The sequence below is a fragment of the Mastomys coucha genome, unplaced genomic scaffold, assembly GCF_008632895.1.
Source record: "Mastomys coucha isolate ucsf_1 unplaced genomic scaffold, UCSF_Mcou_1 pScaffold22, whole genome shotgun sequence".
NCBI lineage: Eukaryota > Metazoa > Chordata > Mammalia > Rodentia > Muridae > Mastomys > Mastomys coucha.
In genome coordinates, this window is record NW_022196905.1 from 104,340,509 (window position 1) to 104,363,963 (window position 23,455).

Genomic DNA, 23,455 nt, shown 5'->3' on the forward strand with positions numbered 1-23,455 from the left:
TTTTGATTTTTGTTTTAAAACAATCTCTGTGAAGATCAAACTAGCATCCAACTCAGATTCACCTGTCTCTGCCTCCTGAGTACTATGGTTAATGGCATGGCTCTTCATTAAAGGAAGGGTAATGTTAAGTATGTGGTAATTCTGTTCATAAAATATGCCCACACCAGTAAACTCAGCTCCCTTGGGGGAGGGGCCAGAAGGGGAGCACAGGCAGTTGCTTCAGACTCTCTGAGCCTTCACACTGTACCTCACCTACCTCGCCTTGCTCTGGTGTCTGATGTGCAGTGTGTCACACCACACATTTGGTAGTCAACTTTTCTTAGCTGAAAATCTGACATTGCTGCTTTGGGGGAGGTCTGCCTTTCTAAACCCAGCATTAACTTCCGACAACAGAAGAAGAGGGTTGGAAAGCAGGAAGAGGCCTCCAGTCAGGTTGTTCTCTAGCCCAGCAGTGCCCATGGGGACACACCTGAAAGGCCACAGGTAGCTAGGCTGCTGTAAACACTCAGTCCATCTGGGATCATCGTGCCACTCCAGGCCAGTATGGAGTCTCTGGCGTTAGAAAGACTATGGACTGCTCTCCCAGCCAACACTAGGATCACACCTTTGATCTCAGTACAGGTGTTTGTAAATGCAGCTTTTAGGATTCATTGGTGAAAGCAGATTCTTGAAGGAGATAGATCATACAATATTTTTAATGCAGTTTTGTTCCTCTGAGGTACATCCAGTAACAGAAACTAGGCCAACAAGTTATTGACAATTAGTGGTCCTTTGGGACTCTGCTTTAATGAATAGATAAGAATGATTTGTAATTAGCATAATAATTATATGCAAATGAAGGCTTCTGAATTGCTCTAAAACACTTCTGAACTGTTTAAACAACCCTCCTGAGATCTTGTTACTCCATTAATTTGTGTAGCAAATCTTTTTTTCATAGATCATGCAAAGATAAACTTGAGCCCAGCCCCTATGCCAGTGATTATAAATTCCAAGGTGGTAGGACCTGAATTAATAGGATTTACTTATACTGTATTAATGGTGCTCTGTGGGAACCTGCAGGGATGAGGAGTCACTGGGGATATGTAATTAAAGACAGAAAAGAAAGCTGATGATTGGAAAATAACTGTTGAAAACAGTTTTTTAAACAAGTTAGTAAATGTTATTTCTTTTTCTGCTATTATACCATATAGCAGAGCTGTTTCCCTGCTACAGTAACCTTCAGTGCAAACACTTTTAGGCAGGCTAACCTGCTTTGTCAGCTCCAGGCATACAGGCAGCACTGGGGTCAGAGGCGTTTTGTTTTCTTTTTTCTAAGGGCTAGAGTATTTAAAAGGCTTGAGCAGTGCTGATAGGTTGAGTGCTTGATTTGTCTTCATTTTTCTTTCAGCCTTTCTCTCTCCAAGCTTTGCTAAGTTGAGCAGTAGTGCCTGTGAATTTTAAACTTAGTGATTATCTTAGAGCTGTTTGAATAGACACCTAATTAATCGTCATATGGTAAAGTAGAACATTTGATAGCAGACTACAGGACCCTAACATTCACTTTGGTTTTTTTGTTTGTTTTTGGTTTTTTGTTTGTTTGTTTGGTTGGTTTTTGGCTTTTCGAGACTGGGTTTCTCTGAGTAGCTCTGGCTGTCCTGGAGCTCACTTTGTAGACCAGGCTGGCCTCGAACTCAGAGATACACCTGCCTCTGCCTCCCAAGCGCTGGGATTAAAGGTGTTGGCTAATATTCACTTTGTAAAATTCTCCTGGGCATCTGGTTACACTGGCTGGGCCCTGGTCTTTATGAGCAGGTGTCATAAGAGTTGCTAAGGCTGGTGTTTTGTATAGCTGTTCCTTATTGCTTACCCTCACCTGTGCTAACTAACCCAGGCTTACTCTAAGAAGTTTCTGGTGTCTGTGGCTCATCTTGATTTTCCACAAGCTGTCAAGCTCACCACCCACTCCCTTCCCCATTCATAGACATGAGTTCAATATGGGCTCAAGGACATATTTAGGTTGGCTCAGCACAGGCTTTATGCTTGCATTTTGGGGAACAGCCCCTATGCTAAAAGATTGATAAAACTAATATTCTTTGTCTTCAAAATTAATCTGGTTTCTGTTGAGGGTCTCTGTTGAGGGTGGCAGTAAGTAACAGATGTGTACCCATGAGGTAGCGCAGCTTTCCTGAGCCAGGGCCAAACAGTTCCTTATATGGATTTAATGACTGCATTCTGGGACTCCGGCATGGAGGCAGTAATCCACTGATTTACTGTATCATACTTTAGTTTGTTCTCCTAGGGGTCTTGGCTTCCACTCGCCTTCGTTTTTACTTAAATGAGAGTGTCAGTGACACAGCATTGGTTAGCACTAATCCAAACTCGCCTTAGCTGATGCCGCTCTGCTTTTGTGTCGTTGGGACTGTTGTTGGAGGAACAAGTAGTGTCTTGGAAGGTGCGCCGAGCTAGATAATGATGCTTTTACCAGGCCCTTATCCTGACCAGGCTCTGCGCATTGTATAGGTAATGAAAATTAGATCACAAAAACATGTTAAGCACAATCCATCTCAGTAATAAGATTTTTCTCCATTTAAACATGATTTTAAAGCCTGTTTTCTTCTTAATGTGCATTTCCTTGGCCTAGTGAATTTGCTTTCTTTCTTCCCAAGGATTACAGAAAGTGCATAGCAGATTCAGCCTTCAGAATACCCAGGAGCTGGAGACTGAAGTAGACTGCAGCTGTCTTCACCCACAGTATTCTAAAAGAACTAATGAGATGAGAAGTCTGCAGCTGGTGGCAAGCACAATAAACCATGAGCCAGGGGCTTCTCTCCATCAGAGCCTCCCTTTCCCCTGGGATCCCACAGGAGACAGAGTACTAACAAAGCCAGCAGGCTGTCTCATTCCACACTATTGCTCATTTGCAGCTGTAATTGGTAGCTGAGGTCGCATTCTGTATGCTGAAACTGTCATACATGAAGGAATATATTTGTTCGTTGTGATATGGATATAAATCGACCAGTTTTCAAATCCAGAGACCAAATCAAATACCCAACAATAAAACTGCAGCAAGGAAATACTGTTTAAAAAAATAATAGTAGAAATACAAAACTTGAGGATGTGAAAAGTACATCCACTTCCTACCTTTTCATACTATGCTACTTAATTCAACTGATTAAACATTTACAGATTCAAACTAGCAAACGCAAAGTGTCTAGGTTTTGACAAGGTGCATTATTCTCACCTGTCAGGGCTACAGTGCTATTGTCAATAATTGGGTCATGTTACACTTTCATTATAATATCTTTAATGTTGGCTGCAAAGAAGGGAAGGTTTCATTCTATGTATCTGTCTCAGAAAGACCCACTTGGACACCCCTGGTGCTGAGACTGACTTCTTGGTTTTTCAAATGTTCACTCCCCAGATTGCTGACACATTGGTTGTCCTGTATGATATAGCCATGTGAGCCAAGGCAGAGATCAAAGAGTTCATTAAGAGCTCTTCCAGAGGATCGGGGTTCAATTCCCATCCTCATGCAGTGACTTGCAACCTTCTGTAACTCCAGTTTCAGGGGATCCAGTGCCTCCAAAGGGCAATGCACACATGTGGAGTGAGTGCATAGATACACATACAGGCAAAACACCCATACACATAAAATGAACAAGTCTTTTCAAAAGAGTCTGGTTGAAGTCCATGTATAGGAAGCCATGTTGGTTCCTCACGTGCTGGTAATCTTCATGGTACATTTTAGAAAAGCAGCCTGTGGCTCGATTGATGACGAAGGTTCACAGGTGTGCCTTGTGGAATAGTGTGTCAGATCTATAGTGATGTTTTCACAAGGTTTTCAGTTCTTTAGTTTCTGAATCTACTGCAAATGGGTTCTGTAGATGTGTGAAGTGTCTGACATGGGATTGCAGAGAGTTATCTGTCTATTCTACACCTTCACTGGTCTCCTGGGGCCAACCTGGAAATGACTGACACTAACCAAAACTTAAGCCAAGTTCTCCCTTACAAGTTTTCTGGTCCTTGTGTCTGAACTGCCTTTATTTAATGCTGTTGGTTTTATTTATTCAACGCTAGAGGTATACTTTTTTGTGGATTCACATAGTTTTTCTATGGAGGTGAGTAGGTTTACACAGCACCATCAGTTTTTCATCCTGAGTTCTAAAATCCCATTTCTCTCTTTCCTTTCACATTTTAATGCATCCAAAACCAAGTTTTGTCTCCCAGCTGTGACATGCATTAGCCTTCTGAGTCTTCCTTATTAGTGGGATATAGAACAATAGTCTAGCCTTTACCTGTCTGTTGCTGCTCATGTTCAAAATGTGCAGTATTTACTATGCAGTCCCTACAGCCCTATCCATAAGAGAAAAGGGGTGTGGCTTCTTGCTCAAAGAGAATAAGTGGGCAGATCATGGCCAGCCTTCTAGGCAGTAGATGATTAGAATTTAACTGTTAAAATATCCTAAATATGGTATGCCTTTCTCTCTACTTTTAAATATGAAAAGTACACACATGTGTACTTATAAGGGATGTGTTCTTGGCTGATACTGTTTGGTTTTGATTCTGACTGAGTGTTCTTCTCTTTTGGTAGTTGATACATTCTTCTTGGGGGTTTGATTTGGTTTTGTTTTGTTTTGTTTTGTTCTGTCTGCCTCTTTCAGCTTGACTGACCTTAGGGACCAGCCCTGTGCTCTAGCCCTCATCATCCCATGGTTGCTGTTCCACAGGAACTCTGATGGAGTGAAATGGTGCTGGAAGTGATTGTTTAATGTAACGACGTTTTTTCAATGTGGGGAAAATAGAACTGTCTCTGGCTTTAGTTTTGAACCTCTGGCTAGAAGAGAACAATTCAGAGGCTTATAGGTTTGTTTTTGCTAGGGTGGCTACTTCTGCTTGTGAGTGCAAGTCTTAGGACAACCTCTTCCATTGCTTCTTTCCTGAGTGAGGAAGCACACTAGTTTTTACTATGTAAGTCTAAGTTGGAGTTTGAATTTATCCTAGCTGGTAGCAATTAAGTCAGTGCTGTTGTGCCCAGGCAAATGAAATGACTCTGGTTGTCCTGCCCCTTGAGGGCAGCTCCTCCCTGTGTGCCCTTTCTGGGGACAGCTAGTCTTGGTGGCCTTCTATCAGGGCTCAGTACTTCTAATTACCATAGTTGAGATAAGAGTTCAAAAAGTAACGAGATACAAACTGCTAATGCTATATATGGACACACCTTTCCCTGTGTGTAAACACACACACACACACACACACACACTCTCTCTCTCTCTCTCTCTCTCACAGAGCTCTAGCTTCAGAAAGATGCTTGGCTAGGTTAAAGAATGGTTCCTGGTTTTCTTCTTCCTCTCTGACTCTGTTTTGTTTTACAGGACTACAAAGCTGATGAAGACCCTGCCTTATTCCAGTCAGTCAAGACCAAGAGAGGCCCCCTGGGACCTAACTGGAAGGTACTGGCTGCTAACCGTGCTGACAAGCAGTCTTACAAACATAACAATTGCTACACTACAAGTCTTAAAGAGGTGGTGGTGTTTAAATTGCACAGAGGGCTTTGTTTGTGATAAAAACTTAGAGCCATTTGCAGTTGGCCTTTGAGTGTATGCTGCATTAACAAACAGAACTCTCAGTGTGCCACGCTGTGCCGTGCACCATGCTGTGCTGAGGAATACAAAGAGAGGCAAACGGTGTGCTTCGTATTAAATGAAGGTTTCTAGTAGGTCTAGTCTGTATCAACTGTAAAAAGTTCTCTCCCCACACAGGTGTTTCCTTGGAGCAGGACACCAGAGAGTGGCTTTTGTGACAAGTGTTTGTATTCAGAGAGAGCATACCTTTACTCCACTCATGAAGTAGGGAAAGCAGTGCCAACAGAATCATTGGAACCACTATCCAAGTGTAGTGCTACACTACATACACTCCATTAAACTCCACTACAGGGTTAGTGGCAGGTTACTCTGATTAGTTTGACAAACCAGGAGGTACATAAAAACACACCTGACTGGAACAGGCGGTTCACCTACAGGATTTTCTTGGCAGCCAAGCTCTAACAGTTGCTGACAGCCTAAGGGAACAGTGTAATGCCCGCTGCTCCTATAGAGGACCACTGGAATGGCACCAGTGTCCTTATATCTGTGTTGTAAACTGTTGCACATCAGCTAAAAGGAAGGAGGGAGGGATTGGAGGGATCTGACTTTGCCTCATGGGAAATGACTCTCCACAGGGTGTAGTAGTTCATACCTTTAATTTCAGGACCCAGAGGTTCAAGGCCAGCCTGATTTACATGGAGTTCAAGGCCAGCCAGAGCTACATAGTGAGACCCTATCTTAGAAAGGAAAGAATGAATCATAGTTTGCCATATTTTCACATTTGTTTTCAGGGTGTAGTTCAAACAAAAACTCTTCCAACCTAATAACCCTGACTAGAGACTTAAGACTCAAGAAGCGGTAAATGTCACTCACAGTGATGGACAGATTCCATGACCATCATCTGAGTCCAGGCTAAGGGTTTCCAAAGGTTCCCCACCCATCTCCAGGTTCAGCCCCTTCATTCAGGCTACTGGCTCTCCAAGGCACAGTCTCTGCTAAGGCGGCCTTGCTTTCTTTGGTGCTGACTGTCACACAATGCTTTTGCAAGGGATTAAGAAGCAGACGGCTGGTGAGAAAATTCTAAGTTGTTCAGCCAGTTAATGGTGTTTGAAGTATAGATTTTACACACCTGTTGCATGGTCGGCTTGTTCTGCTTGAGAGTTCTGCTTGGGACTCCTGAGAGGTTTCTGACTAGCCATGGAATTACTTGTGTTTAACTTTGGCTTGTTTTTTCTGGTTCTTAGGAAATAATGTGTAGCTAGCGTGTTGTTGTTCTTGTTTTGTTGCTGTGATGTGTGTTTATGCACAGTCCTCGATCTCTGATTATTTAAAATTCTAGAGTAGCTTAAGTTTGTTTGGTGGCACGGTTTTGTGCAGAAGCCAGTGCTACCTGAGGGTCACCATATAACCCTGGCAGCCCTTGAACACTCAGTAATTCCCCCACCTCAGCTTCACAGATGCTGAGGTGACAGGCTTGAGCCATAATAGACTGCCTACAAAACAGGTGCAGCAGTGACTTTGTACTGTGCATGCCAGGAGCTCTTTCCGTCCTCTTGTGGATAGATCACTTGCTCGAGTTGTTCACATGGTGGTAGGTGCAGCAGCTGACATTCCATGACCTTGTGAATATCCTGGGTAATGAAGTAAATATGCTAAACTACCATTTATTGATGTGAAGGAACAAGAAGGTAAGCCAGTGACAGTAGCTGAGCACATATGGGAATGGGCACCTTTGGACTTGATAAGCAGGTTAAGGAAGAGGAGTTGTTGGGGTTTCTATACTTTTGAAATATGAGCAAGTAACAGAAGTGTGTGTGGGCCTCACAAGTTGACTGCTGAGGTGTGCCATACTCAGGCCTGTGGCTTCTATGAGACCTTTCATCATCCAGCTGCTACTTCAGCAGAAGGCTGCTGCTATCCAAATGCTACCCACATCCCAAAATGGCTCCAGGGTTAAATGAAAATCTCAGGGTCAGTTGGTTTGCCTGGTTATGTGTCTTTAGGTGCTCAGAAGATCCAGGACCTGGCACTTTTTGGGCAAGTGCTCTGTTACTGAGTTGCACTCAATGACTGCTTTACATCTCCTTACCTGGTGTGCAAGACTTCCTGTGGTACTTCCTGGCTGTATTCAGCTGAGAGCAGGTTCCCTGTGGTCCCAGGCAGTAGTAATACAGGGACACATTTAACCTTCCAAACCTTGCTGGGCAGCATGTACAGCTGCTTTGGTTTATAAATGAGAAATGTGGCCAGAGAAATGCAAATAAGACTTGTAGGAGAGGGGCTGGAGAGATGGCTCAGAGGTTAAGAGCATGGACTGCTCTTCCAGAGGTCCTGAGTTCAATTCCCAGCAACCACATGGTGGCTCACAACCATCTGTAAAGGGGTCTGATGCTCTCTTCTGGTGTGTCTGAAGACAGCAACAGTGTACTCATATACATAAAATAAATAAATCTTTAAAAAAAAAAAAAAAAAGACTTGTAGGAGAAACTGGTGCCTGCAGTTTCACAGGCCTGGGTCCAGTGCTGTTCACAGGAATGAGGTTTGGCCATGAAGCAGATCCTTACTTGGAGGTTACGCTTCTGCCTCTTGTGTATCATGTTGTCATTAACAGTCTAACTCTGTGCTTAGACAATTCTACAGAGTGATAGAGGTACAAAAGGAGACTCATTAAATACTGTGAAGGTACATGCATTAGGATGTGGATAATATACGCCTTGAGCTTCAGTTTCCATACCTCTAAAATTCGAACATTAGTACCCACCACAAAAGTTGTTAGGAAGATTAAAGGACAGGAGTATGTGCTGGACACAGGAAGTCATTACAGAAGGTCAAGTTCTTGAGCCTCTCCTTCTTGTATGAGTGTGTGTGCTTGCGTGCGTGTGTGTCTGTGTACTAATGTCCATTGTACATTAGTAGCTGGAATTCGTTTGTCTTGGGTCTTCAGTCCATGCCTCTTGTCCTTATGTGTTTAATGAGTACGTGGTGTGGCTTAGCTATTTGGCCAAGCCACAGAGCTCGGAGCATTTCACAGCTGGGTGGTGCAATGGAGATTTTCTCCTTTCCCAAGTTTGTCATGAGCAAAGGCTTTTTTCCTACTTAAATATGATATAGATTTTTACTTTAAAACAAAGAAAGAAAGCCAGGAGTACACTATAGCTCCAGAGAGTGGGCCTTAGTCATCTGCTCATTTTCCCTAGAAGAAGGAAATTAAAAGATCTGAGCACATGAATTATACTTTATTACTTAGAGTTCAACATGAAGTGACTTTGTGCATGCTGATAGAACAATTTATAACCTGATTAAGAATTTTGCTTCAAGGCAGAACTGCTGACGAACCTCATCCTTTTCAGTGGCACTGTTTACATGCACACGCATGCATATGTATATGTAGGTTTATGTCTCCATCTGGAAGATGTGTGCAACACTGGCATAGCCACCTACCATAGGCTTCTTAGTTCACGCACGTGTATTCCTCCTGCTCTTCAGTTTGCCACATCTGACCCAGTTTAATAAATTGAAGATTATGGTGTCATTCTAACCCAATGAAAGGAAGAGTTAAGCATCTGTGTCCACAAATGGATGGTCATTCCTAACTAGGAGGCTGGACCAAAGCACCTGCTTCTGCAGTGCCCAGATAGGGGTGCACATGGTGACCCGGTCAGGAACAGGAGTTGCTCTTCTAAGTGCAGCGGGAGCTTGGCCTTTCAGACTCCTGCTGAATGCCCTGCTCAGCCACACTCTAGGACAGCTCTCGAGGCCATTCTGAGTTCCTGTTCATGTTGTAGAGACACCAGTTTGTTTCTTCTGTGTCCTCATGATTGATTTCTCCTTCTATGTGTGAAAAGGTGACAGCAGCCTTGTCTGTCAGCTGAGGTGTGAGGCCTTGTGCTTGGGACAGGAGCAGTGGGCGGGGTGATGAGGAGAAGCTGCAGTGTGGCTGTGGAAGTCTCCTCCTTCCAGGTGGACGCCGTGGCTCTCCTAGTGGAGAGTGCTGCTGAGCTGCAGATAACCTAACCTGACACGCCTGAGCTCCCAAGCAGCTGAGGGCCTGAGTCCTTCCTGTACTGTTTGAAACCCCACAGCAGGTAACATGTGGAACTCAAACTGGCTTCTAGTTAGGCCGCATTTTGGAGTCTGCATAATAAAGACGTTTACAGACATGGCATGTTTTCAGAGGAGGATTACATGGTTTGTTGATCCCACTTTTTAGGGGAAGTCTCTGAAGTGCATTTAGCACTTAGTATGCCTTAATCATATGTGTAGAACTTCTCCCAAAGATGTCAAAATGAACAGGCCCATGTCTTCAAAAATCAGGATGCCCTGGCTGCCTGCTAGCTCTTGCCTTGGCTTCTCTGTGGAATGCCTCTGCTTCTAGGCAGACCTGCAGGGCCCAGGCCTCTGGAACTGTATGCTGCCTGGTTTGCGAAGAGACTTGGCTGAGTGGGCCTCTGGCCGGGCCCCTGAGTCCATTGAGCAAGGCCTGCAGGTGAACTTGTACAGTGTGGCTTTTCGTCCCTGATGAGGAAGGTGTGAACTGTCCTAGTCACTGTGAGACATGGACACTAGCTGTTGATCCATCACAAGTAGGCCCTTCCTGGATTTGTTGTGCCTGTTTTTTAAATAAACTTAACTTATGGTTCAGTCATCCTTTGGAATTTTTTCAAAGAGTCTCTCACCATGAACCCTCATTCCACTAGAGGCCTCTGGGTACCCCTGTGGGACTGTTGGTACTCAAGTCAGGGTAGTCTCCTTCTACTCCCTGTCTTCTGAGTGTGAAACCACCATGGTTTGTGGCAGCACCTTGCTTACATGTGCCCTCAGTAGACTCTTAGTGTAGATCAGTAAACCAGTGCCAGTCACTAGATACAAGGCTTGACATGTAGAAAAACAGTGTCAGCCCAGGCCCGCCCAAAAGACGCACAAAGTAAAAGCTGTCTAGAGAAGAGAAGACAGCATGTGTTGGAGAGAGAGTGGGGCTTGCCTAGATCGCCATGTATTCTGTGATCCTGTGTTGACATTTGCTGTTGCACACTGGCAGCAGCCCTTGCGGCACATTTATTTTTAACTTTCTTAGTGCGATTTCGGTTGGAAACTTAACACTACAAATTCGGCCGCCAAAACTGAGCATTCTGATTGCCTACCACTGAAAAACTAAAATACTGGGGAGTGTGAACCGCATGAAGACTGCTCTGCTGAGGAGCGCCAACCTTGCCCATCCCACAGCGAGCCTGCAGTGTGAAGCTAGCAAGGCTGAGAGGACCTTGGATGCTCTCCTTTACTTCTCTTAACATTTGTACATACTTCTCTGTCACAGATCAAGACATTTGTTCTTGAGGCTAATGTTGGCTGATTGCTTGATTGCTTACCATCGAAGCTGCACATGCTTGCTGCAAGTATTCAGTCACGATGTGTGGCTGCTGTGTGTGTTGCTTCCCTGAAGGCCTCGGCCACATGCCTCAGAGTAACCTAATATGTGCTCTTAAATTGAAAACATGATTGGACTTGGGAAGCTTCATTTATAGTTAGTAACATGAAATGTAAGGAATTCTGTGACTGTACAAATGATTTAAATGCAATTTTGAAAACATTTTGCAACTAACTAGTACATGCTACATTATGGATGAAATTTGAATTATGTGGGAAATAACCTAATGTGAGGCTCTTCTGTGAGCTCAGGACACCGGTCTCACAGAACTGCTGGTTGCTCTTCTGATAACCAACTAATGTTCCGCTTTTTTAAAAAAAATTACCATTTAAAAATTTAATCTATTTACAATTCACTTATTGGCAGGATAACTGTATTATGAACTAGCAGAATTAGTCTTAGCTACCTTGATGTGGGTAATGAAGCTTTGAGTTTGGGCTGGATTGGAGCAATGTGTAAAAGGCCTGTATTGTTCCCTACCTGCCCTTTGGGTTGTTTTGAGAGGACGTTGTTTTTAAAGCAGTTGAGTTCCTAGGAACGTGATACAGGATGGAACTTCTTTCTGTCACAATGGAAATACCTTTTTGAAGATTATAAGTTTCTTTCTTTCTTTTAAATTAGGGGCTAGAGAAACAGCTTCGCAGGTAAATCCACTGGTTTTTGCAGAGGACCTGGGTTTGGTTCCCAGCATCTACATGTTGTCTCGTGACAAGTTCCAGGGGATCTGATGACCTCTTCTGATCTCTGTAAGCACCAGGCATACATGTGGTGCACATGCATACATGAAGGCAAAAAATTTATTCTGAGCAGGCACTTGAATGCACATGTCTGTGCATGCCAAAGCATGCATCAGGGTCAGAGGACAGCTTGCAGGAGTTGCTTCTCTCCTTTCATGTGGTATTAAGAGGTTGAATTGGGGCAGTGAGGCCTGACAGCAGGCACTTTACCTATTGAACCATCCCACTAATCCAAAGTCTATAGCTTGGATTATGGGATGATTCTTTATAAAAAGTCACCTTTAAACAGGAAATACCATGCACATGTTAGCTAATGCAGAAAGACATGTAGGAACGACACCTAAAGGGCCACGCACACGTTAGCTACTGCAGAAAGATATGTAGGAACGACACGTAAAGGGCCACGCACACATTAGCTACTTTAATACCACACTGTTGCTGCTTTCTGGTTATTCCATGCTGACACCCCAGGAAGACAGCCAGGAAGTAGAGGCAGTGGGCCTGTGTCTACTTGAGCAGAGTTTAGTTGCTTTGCATATTCTTCCCTCAAAGGGTTGTTTTTGGACTTAATTTTAATAACTACTTGTAAGTTGGATAGAAAATGAGAAGATTGAAAATAAATAAACATTCGAGGTATAGGGTGATTGATTCTAGAACTAGGATTGGTTTGTTTGTTTTTTTTTTTTTTTGGCCCATTTAATTTTTAAAATAATTCTTATAGCCAAGTGCAAACTATATAAATTGCTGTGTTAATTGGCTTAAGTAGCTTGCCAGCATCACTAGGAAGCCTGGCTCACCGTGGAGTCACTGTGTACTGGAATCCAGCCTGTGGAGGGCGCTTATGTTACATTTGGCTCACTCTTCTAATTAGAACTGATTCTCCTCTTGATTTGGGGAGCAGACTGGAGGGTGCACAGGCAAGCTTTTGTAGAGAATGTGGTGTGCAACTGCTAGGGTTCAGAATGAAGTTATTTGTGGCTTGTAGTACCCAGGACTTGTCCCAGCTGGAAGTTGCTCAGGCCTATCAGTGTTGTAGGGGGTGGTGACTGAGCTCTAGAAAACTGCAACCTGAGGGTGTAGACAGGGGCTTCACAGGCATTGAATGGGAAGGGCATGTTTGCTTTACCATCTCTAGCCTTGGAGTTAAGCTTGTTAACCTCAGTTCATCTCAGTGGTACATGGAAGATCTGATAGTCTAGCTCTTCCTGTTCACACAGAGGAGTGAAGCCAGCAAAAGTAAGGATTTTGTACAGTAGGAGCCATAGCTGGGTGCCATGCTCTTGACCTAGTGCCAGCTAGACCTGACTTCTCCTCATGCTCAGCAGCACTCACTGGGCTAAAGGTCCCAGCATGGGTTCATTGAGTATTGAAGCAGTGGTCTGTGGGAGGCTCAACTTACTGTCCATCCTTTCTGGAGAACTGGGCCTTCTGAGACAAGCTGACTGACCTCATCCATTCCAATGCCCAGCTTAGAGCCAGGCCTGCAGTCAAGGAAGAGAGGCTCATGGAAATGAAGCTATTCTAGAGAGACACTTGTGTCTATCTCATTCTGATTTCAAAGTATTTAAACATTAGACTCGCAGCAGCAGGGATTTCCCCAGGACTCTTAATGCTAGGAGAAGGAGAGTGTGCTTGTCAGAGGGGGAAGTTGTGTTGACTTCCAGAAAGAGCTGCCACAATAACAGGTCATGAACACTTCACAGGATAAAACTGAACCCTGACAATGGTGGGTCAGTGGAGGGCAGTACCCATCTTGCCAGGGCTTACGTATATAGCCTTGGCCTTCTGTTTAGACTTCAGTCTCACTTTAGAACCCCAAAGGTGGATTTGAGAGGTTTCCACATACATCTTTGTCCCTCTCGTGGTTTGGCTACGTTGAGTAAACCTCCCTTCTCTGCTTCCCACTCTTAAACTGGCTCTTGGTATTGGTGATAGAAGACAGGCGGCCAGACCTGACCTGACATAGCTTTGTGACCCCCATGTGTGATAGCAACAGTGTGTACTGCTGGGTGACAGATGACTGGCTCCCACCAAGGGCAGCAGTGTTATTCTGTCATTGCAAATACACACGTGTGCGCGTGTACACACACAGACACACACAGACACATACACACAGGCACCACCCTCCCCAAGGCCATGTGTAGGTAAGACAGAATTGCATACTCAGGTCCTGGGCTCATCACCTTCTCCAACCCTCCAGGAGTGAGTGTTAGCAGTCAGGAAGCCCTGCTCTGGGGTGCTCCTGTTCAGTGCTACAGCTGAACCCTTCTTCATAGCAGTTACACAGCTTGGAGAACCATTGACCACAACATCCCCATTTATCCAAGCAAGGCTTGATTTTTCCAGTGACATCATTTGAGTGAATACCAGTGTATGGCATTCTGGAAACTGAAGCTGCATGTGCAGGCCATGCTGTGAGCAGTGTGCATTTGCTTCCGTAGCCGTGACTTTCTGCTATCATGAACTGCTGCTGCTGCATTGGAGATATTTGGAAACAGAAATGGTGGAAGGCCATCTCCATAGGAAGTTAGGGAGCACAGCTTTCCTGTTTGGGCTTACTGTGTTAAGAGCTTCCTGTATAGTGACAGCAACTGGCCTCACAGTTGGATGGCAGAGAGGAGGACTGCTCTTCTGTTCAAGTGATTCAGAGCTTCCAAATTAAAAGTCCATGGTTGTGTTCCATAGTGGTCTGTTTTGGTCAAAACCTAAATATTGACGTCAGAATTTTTCAATTTTCTCATCTAGAAGGAGCTGGCAAACACCCCTGACTGTCCTAAGATGTGTGCCTATAAGCTGGTGACCATCAAGTTCAAGTGGTGGGGGCTGCAGAGCAAAGTAGAGAACTTTATCCAGAAGGTAAATCTGCTCGAGGAGTGGGACTTCTTTCCTGTTTGTGGGAGATCTGAGATCTGTTAGAAAATGGTCTGATAGTGCATTCTCCGTTATGATATATGAAAGTTACCATCCCGTGTGTGATACTCTAAAAACTTGAAATCCAAATATAACGACATTTTAAGAGGCTTTTTCTTTTTCCCTTCTCTCCTTTCTTCCTCTCTTTCTTTCTTTCTTTCTTTCTTTCTTTCTTTCTTTCTTTCTTTCTTTCTTTCTTGTTTGTTTAAGGTTTTATCATAATGTGTGAGATGTTTTGCCTGCATGCATGTGTGCACCAGAAGCATGTGGTGCTAATGGAAGCCAGAAGATCAAATGATCCAGAGCTGGAGTTAGAAACAGTTGAGAGCTGTTGTATGGTTACTGGGAACCCAACCTGGGTCCTCCAGAAGAACAGCCAGTGTTCTGAACCTCCCTGAGCCATCTCTCCAGCCCTTATGGGACATCCTTAGTCTTTAGAAGTCTTGCCAAAAGTAGATAGACCCTGAATAGGTGACATGCTCCTCGGATCCAAATCCTAATTGCTTCTTAAACAATGAGTATAACATAAACAGCCAGATATAGAGGGATCACAGTGGTGCCCAACATCACACAAAACAATAAAATGCCCCTGGTCATAAACAAACAGGAAGATGTGGGAATGCCCTGCTTACTCCTCCATAGGATTTCCTCCCATCATCACTACAGAGATGTCCTTGAGGGCTAGAGAGATGACTCAGTGGTTAAGAGGCTGCTTTTCAGAGGACCTAGGTTTGATTCCCAGCGTCCACATGATGGTTTACAACCATCTGTAACACAGTTGCAGGGGTCCGTACCCTTTTCTGGCCTCCAAGGTCACTGCAAGCATGAGGTACACAGATATGCATGCACATAATTGCTGCATATACTTACAAAGAAATACTAGGGAAGAAAAAAACACACTGTTACCACTGGATACCCATAGAGATTCTGCAGCTTGGATACCTTCCCTGCTTTTAAACTACTGAAACCTGTGTTTCTTCTACCCAATCAGAGCTGGCTTATGAGCTCACTCTGTACATACTGACCTTCTCGCCTTGACGTTGTCAATATATTGACAGCCCTGTTTAGATACAGAGAAGTTGCATGTGTAAACACAAAGCTTTCTGTTCATGGGGAAGAGGTTGAAAATTGTCCCCAAAGAATCAGCTGTTACATCTACTTTGCTGTCTTTGGGAGAGTTGAATGCAACTTACTTAAATAATTGGGTATTTAAACCAGTATTTCTGTACATGGTAGAGTGTGTGTGTGTGTGTGTGTGTGTGTCTGAGTGTCTGAGAGAGAGAGAGAGAGACAGACAGACAGAGAGACAGAGCACGAGAGCGCCTGCGTCTGCCTCCTGAGCCCTGACTGGGATTAGAAGAGTGCACCACCAAACTCGGGCCTAGTTTCTGCTGTTGTATAAAATGAACTTTTCATACTAAGCACGAGTTCTTATGGGATGCTCGGGACACATAAAGCTAATATATCACTAATCAAATGTTTTTACCACTTTGTTTTAAAGCAAGAAAAACGGATATTTACAAACTTACATCGCCAGCTCTTTTGTTGGATTGACAAGTGGATTGACCTGACAATGGAAGACATTAGACGAATGGAGGACGAGACTCAGAAAGAACTAGAAACAGTAAGCCTTGCTATAGTGGTTGTGTCTGTCTCTTAGCAAGTACTTAGACTTAGGAAGAGTGCTGGAGGCTATTTCTTTCCATGTTTATTTTCACCAAAATGGAGTTTTTCCAGACACTAATGCCTTTCACCTGTCCCGAATGTAGACTGGAACCTTCTTAACCTAGAATGTGTTCCTTGTAAAAACATCCAGGTGCTTTGTATCAGCTCTCGGGCATCAGTATCTGTGACAGTCTCTGTCTCAGTCCTTTTAGATGGAGATGCCTGTGGCTCAGCATGCTCTGCAGTCAGCCCAGCTCCCTCCATAGGCAAGGCAAGGCAAGGCTGGTGAGTCCTCTTGGTTCCAACATCTCCCCGCCCACCTAGCCGTGAGCTCTTCTGCCTTGGTAAGCTCTAGGAACATTCCAGTGGTCCTTGGCAAGGGGTCAGGGTATAGTTTTATGCTTAAGTAAAGATTTGGTTTTGATTTTTCCCTGGGCCATGCTTGTCTGCAATTGGCAGTTTATTCCCAGAGTGGGAAGTGAATCCATGGCATGTCCAGGACCTTCAGGGCTTTCAGGCAGTCATTTCGAGTCCTGCCAACAGGCCTGGCTCTGCAAGCCCCGCAGGTGTGGTATCTGATGGCCTGCCTGTGAGACTAGAGCCCCATGTGGTCATGGGGATCGGCAGGAAGTTGGACTCCAGCACAAAAGGAATGGTGTCTCTGCCATAGCACAGTGAAGGATTTGTGTCTGCAGTTGGTTTCTTTGGGTGATTGGAGCAGGCCTGCTTCTAATTAGCCTTACACAAATCTTCAGAAAGGCCTGTAGTGTATAGTCTTATTAGAGCAATAGAATGCTTTAACATACCGTATATTTAAAGTAAACTATAGACAGACTTCAACTTATGAATGGATTTTGCTCCAGATTATTTTTCTTGATTGAATCTGGAAGGTACTTTCCCATAGAGACATTGTAAGGGGGCTGGGTTTTCTCTTACTGAGGCTGAGACTCTGGGTCTAGAAGGGTGGTGGAATGATGGCAGTCTCTCTCTCTGTTCTAAGGTTGGCCATGGCTAGTCATACAGGCAAGAGTAGGCCTTACTGCTGTAATCTTTTGGTGCACGCCTCCCACCCCCTCATGCTCACTTCTCAATAGTTAGCGCTCCTGAGGAGCAGCCCAGATGCCAGCCCTCCCTTTGCCTGCTGTGCACTCCCTCCTGGTTTCCTCCAGATTCCAGAACACTCACCTGTTATACTGTCAGCTCTGGAGCAGCTGCTCAAGCTGAAGCACAGCTGCTTCCAGGCTGTGTTTCCCAGAGTCCAGAGGTGACAGAAAACCAGGCCTCAGAGGCGAGCCTTGGTCCTAGTGTGAGTTGGTGCTGCGTTGAGGAAGACTGATCATTGGTGACTAGATGTTGGGCTCAGCCCTCTGACCCCTGACCCTTGGACAGAGCCTGAGCACACCTAGAGAGGCCATGGCCTGGAGGTCTTGCCTCTTGCTCCCATATCTGGCAGCAGAGATGGAGGCCAACAGCAAGCAGCTCTGCCAGTCAGCCATCTGGGAATAGAATTGACACTCGGGGCTCAGACTGAACAAAATCCCCTATGAACCCGCTGCACTCTGTCCTGGGCTCAGGGTGTAGGCTGCTTTTCATCTGTGAATACTTCAGAATTATTTTACATAGATCTCAACATTCTGGGCAGATTGTCCTTACATAGCTCCTTGTGATGTCACAGGAGTGTTTTATTCCTGCTGTAGGGGTTGTTTTAGAAATATAGTATTGTTTGTTTTCTGTCTGTTTCTGGGGTTCTCCTTTGAGGGGTGTTTGTTTGTTTGTATGTTTTGGGGATTTTGTCTATAGCTTTTAGGAATGCCTGCTCTTTTGCTAGATCTTTTCTGTGTTCTGTTCCTCTGTGTCTCTTCTTTGATTCTTGTTCCTAGTAAACTTGGAGGTATAGAGATGCTGCTCTTAAAAAGAGTCACAGTGGCAGCACCTTCACAGCCTCCTGTCTTGTCCAGAGCCCTGCCCCCAAAGCATTTTCTCAAAGTGTACTGACACTTCCCTTGCAATTATATCCCTGATAATTTGCTGCCATAATGGTTGCCTTTGTTCAGAGCAGATGTAGTTTACTTTCCAGGCTGTTAAAGGGATCCCCCCCATAAATTTGTTGAAGGTCTCAGAACTCCATCCCTTCTGGGGATACATGAGAAGCAGGTAGTCTCTGTAATTGTTGCTAGTCCCTTTCTCTCCACTTGCTTACTAACCCTACATAGAATCATTTTAGCAGCTCATGATTTTATTTTACATTTAGATGCGTAAGAAGGGTTCCGTCCGAGGCACGTCGGCTGCTGATGCCTAGATGAGTCCCCTGTAGGTCAGAGACATTATCAAACTGTGTAAGTGAAGACCCGGGTAAAAGAGTATCTAAAAGCCTGTGCCTTTTGGTGATGGGGAGTTAACTGATGAGCACACAGGCTCTTGCCAGTGTTGACGGGATTCTACATTTAGAATTGAATAGATGTCTGTTGTAGAAACCGTGAGCCTGTGTGTGTCTCACTGGGTCATTCTGTGGGCCAGATTGAATTTAACAGTCTCCATCCGCTGTCAGTGTAGCTGCTTATTTAGTGGCACTGGCCCGGAAGCTGGTTGACCTTTTGATAGCCAGCCAATTAGTAGACATCGTTCTCAATAGAGCCTTTTGTCATTCCTAGGGAAATCCAGGATTCCTCTCGCCACACCATGAGGCCAACCTCAGTAGGTTACAACCTGAGGTTACAACCTGAAGTGTAAAGTGCCGCGTGTGGCACAGTTTGCTTTGCAGTTAGCTTTACCCTGTACACCTAACGTTCTTCTGTGGTGTTCCTTATCAAAGCCTATGTGGCCAAGTGGCATTTCCATAGATGCTGCAGAGAGCACCCAGATGCACCGCATAGACTCGGGCAGAGAGAGCAGCGCCCATGTTTTCTGCAGGTGTGTACGAGACAGCCGTGGGCCTCGGGCCACACCTGACTCAGCTTCCTGCTGCTCCCTTAGTGGAGCTGCCTTCCCCATGCCACCTTCCCAAGCGAGAGGTGCTCTGCCATGAGACGGGGCTGCTTTGTCATACCAGAATTGAGGAATACTTCTGAGATCTCCCCAGAGTTCTCTGTATTTCATGTTCATTTTAAAAAGGTTTTTTTTTAGTTGTGTCACTTTATTAACTTTCTATGATTTGTTCCTGCTTCAAATTTACTTTTCCCTGTGATGAAACAAAATGTTTTGCATTTAGTATGGCCAGAATCTTTTTAAACAGAACAAAGTTTTAGGGCTCAGTATGTGGGTAACATTTTCTACCAAAGTTTTTCCATGTCGAGCCTCTCAGGAGAGTCTGTGGCTTAACTTGCTGTGTATTTCTTTACTTTCTTACAGCTACGGAGTCAAGGACAAGTGAGGGGGACCAGTGCGGCCTGTGATGACTGAAGCCACCAGCGTCTCAGTGCTGACATTTCCAGTGTGTGCCTCTGACAACTTGAACACACGTGTGCACATGCATGGGCACATACACACACACCCGAGCGCACACACATACTCCCGTACTTGTGACATACACTTGTGAGTGTGGGAGTGTGTGTGTGTGTGTATGTCTGTAGCTGTATGTAAAGTACACATGGCTACAGGCCTAGATACACACATAAGTGTATATATACATATATATATATATATATATATATATATATATATATATATATATATATATATATATATATACATATATATACATATATATATGTAAAGATCGAAGGGAACAGTGCATTTTCTCCAAAGTACTGTACCTGTCTTCAACAAAAATACTAAAGAAAATATTTTCAATATATATACCTGGAACAGATATTAATAATCATCAACATGATGCCCTTGATGGACAAACGGACTGCCCTATGGTGCCCTGTGGTGCTGGCTGGCGTGCTTCGTGAATGCCAGGTGTGGACCAGTGTGTACGGCCTTTAGTTATGTTTCTGTTTTTTCAAGTCACCACATATACACACATTTAGTCTCATTCCATCAGCAACAACTCCTACAGAAAGATTTCTTCAAATTTTTAGATACTCCAGTGACTCTGGAATGTAAACTCTGGATGTATTTATAACTATTTATTTCTGGGTGGCCACTATCTTCCAGCCAAATCCAACAATATCTGTCAAGTAAGGAGTCTAAAGCTCTTTATTGGTTTGCCCAAGGGTTGGGGAAATCCTTTTTTAAAAATTGCCACTTTTTATTGGATTTTTGTATTTTGAATTTCAAGTATTTTTCTACATCAAATCTAGCAAAAAACAGTGATGACGGTTTGTGATTTATAATAAACACTAGACAATATTCAGACTCTGGCTAAGCAAACAGCGATCAAGCAATTAACCTGAGTGGTATTGCAGGCTGTGTGGAGCACTTCTGTAGAGTTTTGTTTCTGAAATGGCTTTTATGGAATTACAGCCTGGAGACTATGTGAATGGTCTGTATTGCTCTCAGCTCACAGGGTGGGAGAGTGGTCACGTCCAGCTCTTTTCCTGTTGCGGTCCAAGCCAGGAGGAAATGCTAATGGAGAGCTAGGAGCAGCTTGAGTGTGGCACAGATCTGTCACCATCCTGAGGCCCAGCTTAGACCTGAGCATTGCTGCTGACTCTGCTTCCTCCCTCTTCCCTCCTCCTCCCCTTCCTCCTCCTCCTCCATCTCTGCTTTTTCCTTTTTTAAGAGAAAGGAGCGGTAGCGAGGTAGGCTTTTCTTTTCTTAATTACCTTTCTGTCTGATGCCTTTCTGTCCTCTTGTTAGCCCTGGAACCCCGACCAGAATCACACTGTTGAATCCTTCAGGTTACACACTGCCCTTTTAACCTCCACCCCTAGAACACAGCACCCTGCCATCTGAGCACAGTGGTGATTCCTTTGTTGGCAGGCTTGACCTTCATGTTCCCTCCGCCCTGCCCTGTGTCCTATGGGAGCAATGGCAGAGATTCCCACTGCATCGCACTGCCCAGTTATCCTCAGCAACAAACCCTGGGTTCCAACCCTGGCACTGGAGAGCCCAGCCTTCCCTAGTGAAACCAACTCAAAAGACATCCATAGTTTCATTGGGAGCTTGGGCACACAAGGAAATCAGAACATGGTTAGGACTCTTGTGTTGTTCTAACGGCTGTGGAGGTTGAGGGATGTGTGGTGAATGTAAAGTACCTGGTTTACTTGGCAGTCTCCTGTGTAAATTACAGTAAAACAAAGTAAGTGAAACTGAAACAAAATAAATTTGATCTCAAAATGCCGCTTGTGTGCTTGTATGGTTGTTTGCCTGGTGCCACATGCTTGGGATAGCCCAGGCCACCACTGGCCTTTGAGAGTTCTGGTTTTCACAACCCCACTTTGAAAAGATAAAAGATTCCGCTGTCACGCTTCTCCTGAGAGGTGTCTGTCCTTGATGTGGGCCTGTGCCAGTCAGATTGTCACGTGGATTCTGAGATGGTTTCCTGCCCTTACTGGAATTGAGTAAATTCAGGTGCGGGTCCTGTTAGCCTCAGAGTTGGCAAAAGATTATCTTTAAAGGAAGAGATACAGAGAACTCTGCGTTCTCGAGTGCTCTGTCAGGTTTTGCTGTCCTACCTAACTGTCCCAAGAATGTGGCTCTGGGATGTTTTGGCCTTTAGAACAGCATTCTCCTCTGCTTTGTACGCTTGCAACGCTAAGCGCTGGGGAAAGCCTGATCGGACTTTATGTGCACCGTGTTTCCAGGGTGTTTGTGCTTCCCCTCTTGGTGTTGGTGTGCAGCATTAGTGTGCATGGTGACCTGTGTCTCTCTTGCATTTGTCAACCCGAGTATTTGTAACCAGGCACCTGGCTCTCAGCAGAGTTTCTGAGGCATGAAAAGATGTTCAGTCTAGTGAAGACATAGGAACAGGACAACACAAGTTACTGCAGTATCATCTTCAGGAGTAGTGTTGGAGAGCAGATGTCAGATTCACTCGGGAAATAAGAAATCAAAATTGTATGCAGGCCCCAGCAGCTATGACCCCCAGGAGCCCTGAGACCTCAGAGCTCTGCTCTGCAGGGGAGGGTGCAGGTCCAACTCTCAAGCCACTAGGCAGGTGGGAATCTGTGCCCTTCTGACAGATGGCAGCCATCTTCACTGAACCTTCTGTTTCGTTCCACACACATTCCACACTGCCTCCCACTGTGTCTAAGGCTGCTCAGACCTCCAGTCCCCTCAACATGGTGTTGGATGCGTCCACTTCCCCCACTGTCCCCCCACTCCCTCGCCCCTGCAGGCCTGTCCAGGAGGTTAGAGGTATCCAGTCCCCTCAGCATCTCCTGTGAGGACACTGGAATGCCCCGGGCCTCTGGATGGAGAACATGCTGACTTTGCTCAGGTCAGTGGTACCACAGACAGGCAAGCGTTGAATCTCCAGTCTGTAGAATTGCAGGAATCTAGGAACTTGGGTTGGTGTGAGCCGGGAAGGAGAGCAGTGGAGACCAAGTCCTAGCCCATCTTGTCCGTGGGATACCTGGGACAGACCTGCTCATATACTGGCCGCATGATCTGATGTAGAAACAAGCAGCTGTGGCTGACTTCACATCTTGGGGGGGGAGGGGCTACATCGGGAAATGTTAGACCGGTCTATGTACCTGGACCTTCCTGGGGTGCCAGGCTGTCTGCTGCTCACCCTTTCATCTGTCCAATAGTGCCACACTGCAGGCCGATTTGAAAACCATAGAAAATGAATGGAAGGAAACCTTTACAGACACCACCCTCCCACCTGTCACTTTTCTGTGGCTTGGTCTTTGTGCATCCCTGCTTCAAAAGCAGGAAAGGGGCCCAGAGAATCCCTGGCCTCTCCCAGGAGACTCTGAGCTCTGAGTAGCCACCTCCTTGAAGGCCTGGGCTAGGTGCTAGCTTCCTTCAGGAAGCTGCTGCTTGTGGAGCAGCCTCTGCCAGTTCTAGTCCTGGTTGGCCATCACTCCTGACTGATGGATGTTGCCCTTGAATCTCACGTTTCACACCCTACTTTGGCTTAGAGGCAGGTGTCAGCTGTGCCCTCTGTCAGCTCGTCGTGGAAGTTTCAGTCATGAGTGAACCTCATTTCTCCCACAGCAGACGTCCACCTCTAGTGACATAGGCACCTTAGTCTTGTGGTCTAGTAGAGAAGGAACCTATAACAGCAACTCCAGCAGCTATCGACCAGCCTGGATCTACCCTTTACTCCT

General features: G+C 45.1%; 1 protein-coding gene and 1 long non-coding RNA gene across 7 annotated transcripts in view; one reads left to right on the top strand and one right to left on the bottom strand.

Moving 5' to 3' along the window:
* LOC116068155 overlaps nucleotides 1–18,022 on the bottom strand; it is a 22,723-nt gene extending 4,701 nt beyond the window's left edge. Inside the window, exons 1-2 of one of the 2 annotated variants that reach the window (XR_004109464.1) lie at nucleotides 17,481–18,022; nucleotides 16,317–17,056 (exon numbers count right to left, since the gene is read on the bottom strand). This is a non-coding gene — a long non-coding RNA (uncharacterized LOC116068155). Of the gene's footprint in view, nucleotides 1–16,316; nucleotides 17,057–17,480 lie in introns of those variants that run through there. The other variant, XR_004109463.1, reaches the window with a different exon arrangement.
* Pitpnb (phosphatidylinositol transfer protein beta) overlaps nucleotides 1–21,521 on the top strand; it is a 50,930-nt gene extending 29,409 nt beyond the window's left edge. For 2 of the 5 annotated variants that reach the window (XM_031337385.1, XM_031337388.1), the window contains exons 8-12: nucleotides 5,349–5,426; nucleotides 14,466–14,576; nucleotides 16,132–16,254; nucleotides 18,547–18,631; nucleotides 19,644–21,521. In XM_031337385.1, the coding sequence (XP_031193245.1) occupies nucleotides 5,349–5,426; nucleotides 14,466–14,576; nucleotides 16,132–16,254; nucleotides 18,547–18,594 (360 nt within the window). In that variant the 3' untranslated portion in view covers nucleotides 18,595–18,631; nucleotides 19,644–21,521. Of the gene's footprint in view, nucleotides 1–5,348; nucleotides 5,427–14,465; nucleotides 14,577–16,131; nucleotides 16,255–16,498; nucleotides 16,620–18,546; nucleotides 18,632–19,643 lie in introns of those variants that run through there. The other 3 variants (XM_031337384.1, XM_031337387.1, XM_031337386.1) reach the window with 2 other exon arrangements.
* The last annotated feature ends 1,934 nt before the right edge of the window (nucleotides 21,522–23,455 follow it).